The sequence below is a fragment of the Asparagus officinalis genome, chromosome 6 (assembly GCF_001876935.1).
Source record: "Asparagus officinalis chromosome 6, Aspof.V1, whole genome shotgun sequence".
NCBI lineage: Eukaryota > Viridiplantae > Streptophyta > Magnoliopsida > Asparagales > Asparagaceae > Asparagus > Asparagus officinalis.
Window position 1 is genome coordinate 13,361,237 of NC_033799.1, and position 9,854 is coordinate 13,371,090.

Below are 9,854 nucleotides of genomic sequence, written 5' to 3' on the forward strand. Positions count from 1 at the left end.
AGAAAGGACTGAGCTTAGTAAAACAAGTCTGCCTCCAAAAGATAGACAATTACTCTTCCATGATGCAAGTTTCTGATGCAGATTATCCAACATAGGTTGCCAATCAGATTTAGATAATTTACCACTCTTCAAAGACAAACCTAGATACTTGATTAGAAGTTTTCTAATTTGTAGTTTAGGGCTAAAGCTAGAGATTGTCCTCTGTTCTGTATTCTACCAAAATAGATAAGAGATGACTTTGAATAATTGATTCCCAAACCTGAGATATCTTCAAAGATATATAAAATTGTCTTTAGGGTTGATATGTCATTGTAATTGCTTTTGACAAAAAGTAAAGTATCATCAGCAAATTAGAGACTTCTTATCTGGTTGAGAGGTTCCTTAATGCACATGATGGATAATAAACCTTCCTCAACATTATACATGATCATCTTATTCAGAACATCAATTGTTATGTTGAAAAGTAAAGGAGATAAAGGATCTCCTTGTTTTAAACCTCTTTTGCATTTGAAAGACTTAGAAGGGGATCCATTAACAAGAACAACATAGTTGGAGGTGGAAATAACATAAAAGATCCAAGAGCATCATTTTTGACCAAAACCACGTGCCTTAAGTAAATTAATAAGAAAACTCCAAATAATAGAATCACTCCAAATAATAGAATCAAAGGCTTTAGCAAAATCAATCTTAACCATTGCCACTTCCTTTTTCCTTTTAGAAGAAAAATGTATCATCTCATTTGCAACTAAGATAGAGTCAAGAGTTGATTTGCCAGATTGGAATGCTGATTAAGTAGGGGCAACCAAATCATGCATATATGGTGCTAATCTGTTAGCTAAGATTTTCGTGAAGATTTTGAAAATGTAGTTAATAAGACTGATAGGCCTAAAATCTTTAACTGTGGAGCATCTTTTACTTTTAGGAATGAGAGTGATAAGGACTTTATTCACTCTATGAAGAGATGAGGGATTCTGAGTAAAAAAGTTCATGAGAGCAACAAGATCACTCTTAATTAAATCCCAGAAAGATTGGTAGAATAACAAAGAGAAACCATCTGGACCTGGAGCCTTGTTTGGGTCCATACTCAAAACTACATGCTTAATTTCAGATTCTGAAAAGTCTGCCTCAAGAGCTAAAAGGTTTTGATTTAGAGTAGGATACAAGAAGTCCCAGTTAATTGTCACGTTGCTCATGTTTTCTTGTCCAAAAAGGTGAAGGTAAAAATCATGAAAAGGTTTAGTGATTTCATCATTGTTAGTAATTTCAGAACCCATGTGATTAATAGATACAATATGGTTTTGATCTTTTGTGAATGGAAGCTATTCTACGAAAGAAAGATGTATTAGAATCACCCTCTTTTAACCATTGGATACGAGATCTTTGCCGCCAGTAAGTTTCTTCTTCTTGAATGATAGAGGCATAACAAGATCGATAAGATTTCCTCTCGTCTAACTCAGAAGAAGTTAAATGTATTAGCTCTTCAATTAAGTCAATTGAGTTGATTTTTGATAGCAAACTATCTTTTCTAGAGAAAAGAGATCCATAAACATTTTCCTCCACCACTTAATTCTCCTTTTTAGAAGATGGAATTTTTTTAATGAAGATATCTACAGTAGTACCTTGACATTGAAAAGATTTCCATGAAGATTCAATGAAAGGAACAAAAGTATTATTATGAAACCAACTCTTTTCAAATCTGAACAAAGAAGGATTAGGCTTAATATCTCCACTATCAAGAATAATTGGAGAGTGATCAAAGCCAACAGAATGAAGAGAATATTGCAAACTTAAAGGATGCTTCCTATCCCAGTGTGCACAAATTAAAAATCTATCCAATCTAGCCAACGCAGGGTTGTGACGCTTATTGGACCAAGTGAAAGAACGACCAGACAAGGGCAGGTCAATAAGAGAATTAGAACAGGTCAACAAGAGAATTAGAAGAGACAAGGTTTCTGAAGTAGTTGATTTCTCTCAGAGAACCATTTCTGTCATTTCTTTCCTCTGAAGATAATGTAGCATTGAAATCCCCACAAACAACCCATGGACCATCAAAAATTTGACGCAATCTTGAGAGTTCCCACCAACAAACATCCTTATCTTCTCTATCAATGGGAGCATAAACTTAAGTGAAAGTAAAAGACCATTGATGGTGCATGAATAAATAAAACCAAAACAGAGAAGATATCGATATATGAACGTATCAGAGTGAACGAGTTAGACCAACCAATAATAACACCACCCCTAGATTCAGAAGAGTCTAGGATGCACCAGTGTGTTATTTTGTTGCCTCCCAAAGAACGAAGCTTTCTAGCAGAAGGTTTACAAAGTTTACTTTCTTGAAGACCAATGATGTCGATAGATGACCGTAGAATAAAATCCTTTACCAAACTCCACTTATTTGGGTCATTTAGACCACACACATTCCATGTTGCAAATTTTATTAAGAATGTATTATATGAAAGACCTCCAGAAAAAACTCTTGGTCAGACTTCTAACAACCTGAAGATATTCTATCAACTTCATTAACCTTCAACTTAGCTATAGAGTCCTCATGTAGATTAATTCCATAATTAGTCGCAATGTCCTTAATAATATCATTATTCATAGCATTTAAAGGCAACACGACAGAAGTAGATGAAGAGGGATTGCGTTTCGTACCTTTTTAGCAATTTTAGAGGCAGATTTAGTTGAAGAGATATGTTGCAGGAATTTCTTGTGTTTGCAGCTGATAAGAGATTTCCTGGTCGAACGAGTAGTTGTCGATGAAGCTAGTTTATGAGAAAAACCTAGAGGAACGGATGTGGACATCTGAAGAGCTAGAGATTCATTTGATTTTGGCGGGAGAGATGTACCTGAAGAGTTTGAATTGCTGGCGTCTTTTTTCCCGCCAAAAAATTGTTCCAAGTTGTTTTCTCCAGATAGACTGTTTGACCATTCCAATAATGCTTGACTAAATCCACTAGGAAATCACAAAGAGATTTGACAAACGATTCTGAGCTGTCGTTGAAAGAATTAGCCTGAGATCCCGCCAGATAATTAGTTACCAAAATTGGTGAATTTTGAATTACTTCTAGAAACGCCACCGCATTATCTTCCTTGATTTCTTCTACATTTGAATCCACCACAATTACTGCTTTACCCTTATCTGTTTTGAGAACATATTAAGCTTTTTTCAGTGAACTTAATGTCGGAGAATTGTTGACATCATCTGGAGTAACTTGATCAAGCCATTGAGAATCAATTATCACCTCTCCTTGCATCTTCATAGCATTAAGATGTGTACCAATAACATCTGAGGCAATTTCCCCAACACCAATAGGTTGAATTTCCAAATTCACTTCTCTAGTAAAAGAATCAATTTGAGAAGTGTAAGAACAGACAATATTTTTCGGAATACATTCATCAGATTTCACTTTAACAAGCACTCTAATATCATTACCATTAACTTTGTCTTTGATGTTTTTACATCCTCTCACCATTTCACCAAAGGATCCTATAATCTTCTCCATTATATCCAAAGACCAAAATTAAAAAGGTAAACTTTTAATCTTAATCTATTGAGAAAAAGAAGCATTCACAATTTTCATACCCATATTTCTGTCCATGGCGCAAACCAACCCTTAAAGCACTCAAAGTACAAACTCTTTTCGTCAAGTGCTTCCGACATCTGAAAAGAAGAGGGGAATTCCATCAAGTAATGTTTATCCTGAATAGGTATAACTTTACCACTCCAAGACTACCTATTGAATAGCCAAGGCAACTTTATTTTGATCAAATCTAACGTTGGTGCACCTTCAGAGATAGTGAGAATTGTAAAAGAAGCCAGTACTTTGGCGTTGTTGCAAAGAGCTGCAGATTCTGACAAATCAACCTTCTTTTCTAGAGGACGAAGATGAGATATGCAGAATTTTGCAATATGCCCTACCTCATGACATTTGAAACATATGAAAACCCCCTTAGGGCAAAATTTAACTGAACGACGACCTTAGCTCAGTTGGTAGAGCGGAGGACTGTAGTTTGTGTACATCTTGTATGGATACGAGTAATAATATATGTGCATAAAAATTATGGTTTTTGGAATAGAGTTAATGTTAGAGTTTCTCCATGATGTAATATGTATCACATTAGTTGACAAGAAATGAGTTTACATTTGTAGATGTTGCGATCAAATTTATATTTCTAATGTCTAGTTCACAATAATGTTGTTAGAGATGGTAACTGGATTTACATTTTATAGGGAAACACTTATAGAATTTGGGTTGCAAGTCCTTGTATTAACTAAAAAAACCAAAAACTAACTTCATATCATCAAATTAGTTGTTCTTAACTCAAAAATATGGATCATTTTATATTTGAACAGAAACAAACATGTGGCTTGCAATGGAGATGCATTTCTTAAAAAAAAATAAATAAATAAAAAACAAATCTAATGTGTTTTGTGACTAACGAATATTTGGATGTACATTTATCACATTAAAATAGAAATATCTGAACAATGGAATTGAGGTTAGTTTTCGGCAACAAATCTTGCTTGTAACATTTCATATATTCAACAAGACTATAGTTACAATTTTAGAGTAGCAAACACCTCCCAAAAAAAATGAAACTTAATACCTCTTGGCTTCCAAAAATTACTCTTTTATTTTTTTATATTTATATTATTTTTTGATTAGCTAATAGATTATTATTATTATTATTATTTCTATCACGTGCTTAGCATATGACATGGTAGTCTAAACCATGTTACTTTAAGGTGCTGCTTGTTTCACCATTTTTATGGAAAGGAATAGGATTTGAGTCTGATAATGACAAAATTGTAAACAAAGGATTTTTTATGAATCCTACCTATTCTTGGTTCCCCAAAAATTTATAGATTTTAGAATCTATAAAGTTGAAAAAGTATGCTGATTTTATAGAAATCAAAAGTCTAATGATTTGAGTGGATTTGGGATAGAAAGCTGACGCGTTTGTACTATTTTCCCCTCTTTTTTTTTTTCCGGATTCCGTTTTTTCACAAACCCTATATTATTATGAGACCAAATCCTATTCTCATTCCAAACCAAACTAAATAAGAGGAAATTGCGGGTTTCTATAAAGTTGAATTCTATTTATTTCATGTTATGGAACAAACATAGAAATGAAAAAAAAAAGATTCCATGACAACATAAAATTGTCTTAAATTTTTTTATGGATTAGCTAGGAATTCATAAAAAATATAGGATTCCTAATCCTATTCTTGGCCCTTATTGAACCAAACACCCCTTAATAGTAAATGAAAAATCCTTTGTCGAATAAAAGAAGTCGGGAGTTGGGGGTTATTTTTGAAATCAAACCAAACTTTAAGCCGCGATAACCACATCAACGATCAGATCAGAAAAATCCAACCCGTTTGGTTCTCTACGAAAGATCCGTTTAATGAAAAAGAAAGCTTAATTGCACTTAAATACCCTATAGTTTCCCCTATTTTACAATTGTACATCCTCACTTGTTTTTGTACTTAAATACCCTATACTTTCCCCTATGTTACACTTACTCCTCACTTGTTTTTGTCACACTTACATATACGTCGAACTTTCACTCATACATTCTGGTTTTGGTATCACTCATATAGTTGTATATTCTAAAGTTTTTAAAATTTGTATTTTAAGTATCCTAAAGTTTTTAAAAACCGGTACTTAAACACCCTAAAGTTTTTAAAATTTATACTAAAATATCGGCAGTTAAGTACAAGTTTTGAGGAATTCAGGGTGCTTGAGCGCCAGTTTTAAATTTTTTACGGCGTATGAGGTTTTAGAAAACATCAGATAACCTACCGAAAACAAGCTAGGATACATAAGCGGGTAGTAGGGGAAACTACAGGGTACTTAAGTGCAATTAAGCCTAATATAAAAAAATGCAGCGCCGTGACTCAAATCAAAACCTCCCAAACCAAACCCTAGCCCCCCTACCTCCGAGCCTAGGCCGCAATGTCTCCTCCTCCAACCACAGGAACACGCTCCTCCCTCCCCTCTCCTCCGGACCTCTCAGATCCTCTCCGCCCAACCGAAGACAACCAGCCCCCGCCACTCCTTCCCACCTACCTCACCTCTCCCCTACCCCCCTCCCCCCACGCTCACTCTCCCCTCTCCGCCTCTCTCTCTTCCGGCCCTCACCCTCCCCTCCAAGGCCCTGAACGCCCGCCTGCCTTCCAGGCCCTACCCCCTCACGCCCAGCGCTCGACGTCGAGCTCGTCCTCAAGACTCTCCTACTTTCCGCTCCGCCTCCTCCGCTCTCCTCCTCTGCCGCCTGCCTCCCCCTCCCTCTGTCCCCTACTCCCTCAACTCTCCGTCGACCTCCCGGCAAGCAACCGCCATGCTTCAGCCCATGTGGGACTTATCCGGTCTCCAACATGCTCTCACCCGCTCGCGGCCCTCTCCGCTCTGCCACCTTCGCCTCCGTCTTCTCACTCCTACGGCCGCGCTCCCCTTCGAAGACGCCCTCAAGTGTGTTCGACGACAATTGCGGCCCGCTTCGCGTTTCCCCCGGGACGCCCGACCGCCCTCAAGTCCCGTGCTCTCCGCCGATCTGCCGCTGAGGGCGGAGCCGGTCGGTCGCGCGCAACATTCTGCGATGCGGAAAGTAAACGATGGTGTCGCCCGGCGGGGACAGCTACGCGATTTTGCTCGACGGTGGTCTGGAGGTAGGCGGGGGGACGGGAGGCCGCTGCGCTGTAGGTGTTTGATGAGTATGGTTGAGAGGGTCGGGTGGACGCCGAAGAACGTGCCCGCGTATGACTCGTTTCTTTGCACCCTTGTGAAGGGGGGCGGCCGGGAGATGAAGTACGCGATGAGGTATTTGGGCGAGCTGAAGGCGAAGGGGTGTTACCCGGGGATGAAGTTTTTTAGGCTCGCGATGGAGGAGCTTGTGAAGACCGATGATGCTAGAGGGGCCAGGGTTCTATGGGAGACGCTTGTGGGGAGAAATGAGTGTTACCCGGATGCTAAAATGTATAGTTCGATGATTAAATTGCAGTGTCATGATGATAGGACCGACGAGGCTTTGAAGTATTTGGATGATATGGTGCTGTATGGAGCTTTCCCCGATGCGAAAACTTACAATGTGGTGCTCGAGCGTTTGCTTAAGAGGATGAGGACAAAGTATGCGGCGGCTATTTTTGATGAGATGGTGCTGAATGAGTTTGTGCCGAGTGAGTCGAATTGTGTTTCGGGGATTAAGATTTTCTTGGATGCAAGGGATTGGGATATGGGGCTGAAGGTTTGGAAGTGTATGGTGGATAACGGATACCCGTTAGAGGAGAGCGGGAATTTGTTGGTGACGAGGTCAAAGGAGTGTGATAGGTTGCCAGAGGGTTGCAAGGTTGCAGAGGATATGATCGATAGGAGGGTGAAGCTCACCTCGGCTAATCTGTCGAGATTGAGGGGAAACCTTGTGCAGATGGGTAAGGTGAGTGTTTATAATCACATATTTATGAAATGGAAAATTCATTAGGGTAGTTTTTAACTTGCTAGTGGGTTCTGATTACAGGAATAATTTCCATTTTTTTTTGTTTTTCAATGAGAATTGGTTATATTATTCCTCAATAGTGAATGCAATGCCCTATGTTAAGTTCCATCATTTTCCCTTGTTATATGACTACTATATTTTTTAACAGTATGTTGTATGACGGAGCTAAGCTTAGGGGATGAGTGGTTAATTGCAACTGCAATTGCTGTCACATGAAGTTGTAAGCAGTTGCTTGGTTCAGTTTAAAATTATGAAATTTGCAACTCCGGTTGTACTTGTAGGTAGTAATAGGAAGAATTTCAAATTTTCTTTGGGTTGCATGTTCATTCACATTCTGCATAAAAATTTGTTTTGAATGAGCATTAGCTTATATTATGCCTGAGTACTGAATGCAATATAATGTGATAAGTTCCATCACTTTCCCTTGTTATCTGATTCCTATCCTACTTGAAATGAATTTCATAAAGTGTTAAGAAACAAATGCTTGGGATAGGTTTCTCTAACTGAGAAGTTAGATTTTTGTAGGAAGCTCCTCGTTTTCTTATAGAGGTTTTAGATCTGGCTAAATTCAAACTGTGAAAATTAATATTTTTGTGGTGCGTTGCGAAATTAGATGCAAACAATACTAGAATTATAAACTGCATGAGGTATGAAGGGGTAGGCATAGGTACTGTTTGGTTTGTTGGAAACTGCAATTGTAATGCAAGTATTAGTTGCATGCAACTGTAGCTGCCACAAACTTTTTGACCTGAAACTATGGTTGCGTTCGCTTGGTTCAGTTTTAAATTATCGCAATTTACAACTGCAATTGTACTATTTTTGGTTGTCAGAGTTGGAGTTCTTCTACAGGTTGGTTGTCATTGCCTTTGAAGTTGCAACTTGGTTATGATAGTCATAGGAAGATTTCAAGTTTTTGTATGTTCATTCACATACTGCATAGGCATGTATTTTTGAATGAATATTTGCTTATATTATACCTCAGTAATGAATGCAATGCTCTATGTTAAGTTCTAACGTTAATGGCAAATCGAGGTCTTGAAGATTGCAAATCTATCTTTAAGTTAAGGTTAACTACTAGTGGTAAACACATGAAAAACACTTACTTAATCCATGTCAAGAAATATGCAGTTGATGTTAATATGAAGCTTGCCTTGCATTATTGAGAAGATAGAAAATGAAGAAAAATAAGGAAATGATGGACTAGTGCTTGCCCCTTGTTATTCTTTTAGTTGCAAATATGAGTATGCGAGCAGTGGTCTAATAGGAATATGCTCTAAACAGTTGGCGAATAAATTAAAAAGTTAAGTAAAAAATTCACTAGATGTAGCGAAGAACAAAGTACTAGGGAGGCGCAAGGGTCATGGAGAACACAAAAATTGAAGTAGTTAGTAATCACATAATGTACAGTTTCACTATAGCTATCTACAGGTGTTTTACCAAGGAAAAAGGTGAACCCTCCATTGTCATTTTCCTTGGATATGCATTTGTATTGAAAGTTTGTCATTCAATCCTTAATTAGTCTTGATCTTTGTCATCAATTTGCGATCCTAATATTATTGAACTGCAGTGAGTAGATGTGTACAACTTTTTTTCAGTTATCAATGATGCAGGAGGGGGAAGTAGGTCATTTATTGTGGAAAATACCTGTTGAGATTGATGAGAAGTTCCTGGGGAAGTACTTTTATAAAGGTAGGAATTTAGTCTTCAATTTGTAAATCAAATGTGAGTCCTGACTCCTACTTGACCTTTTTCACCTCGGGATGGGGATGATTTACATTGGTTTAATTTCCCAAACCTGTTAACATGAATTAATTTAAGATATTCCTAGCATTGGTATGGTGGATGTTTATATGATGATTGAATATCTGATAATCAAAGAAATCAAAATATATGAATGCTTATATTAGATGCATTTGGTGTATGAGTGTTAAAAGCTTTTTGATTCGTTTTAAATGATCTTTCGAATCGAATTTGGATAAATAGTTAGATGAATAGTTACTTGATATATTTGATAATAATTATTTCAATCTTGAGTGTATGTTGGCATCCTAAGAATGTGGCAGTAATTCTGTCATCTGGATACATTAATGACGTATTTCTGTTTTTACGAAATATATTAACCAAGAACTACTCAGTTCGTGCTTTGATGATTTGTTGTGTCAATGTGAATAGATATACAAGTATCAGAGAACATCAAAATAAGTATCAAACATCTTCGCTGAAGCCACAATTTCAATATCCTAGCAACCTTTTAAGCTTATGATTTCTTTATGCAATAATCTAAGTAGCAACTGAGCTGGGGTGACCAGGTTTCCCCTTGTCACCAAAAAAAAAAAAAAAAAAAAAAAAAC

The 9,854-nt window shown here is 37.3% G+C and overlaps 1 protein-coding gene across 1 annotated transcript in view; it reads left to right on the plus strand.

The window, feature by feature from the left end:
* The window catches only part of LOC109845777 (pentatricopeptide repeat-containing protein At1g73400, mitochondrial-like), a 5,822-nt gene continuing 2,577 nt past the window's right edge, over nucleotides 6,610-9,854 (plus strand). Inside the window, exon 1 of the mRNA XM_020415046.1 lies at nucleotides 6,610-7,443. Coding sequence (XP_020270635.1) covers nucleotides 6,610-7,443 — 834 coding nt within the window. The remainder of the gene's footprint in view (nucleotides 7,444-9,854) is intronic.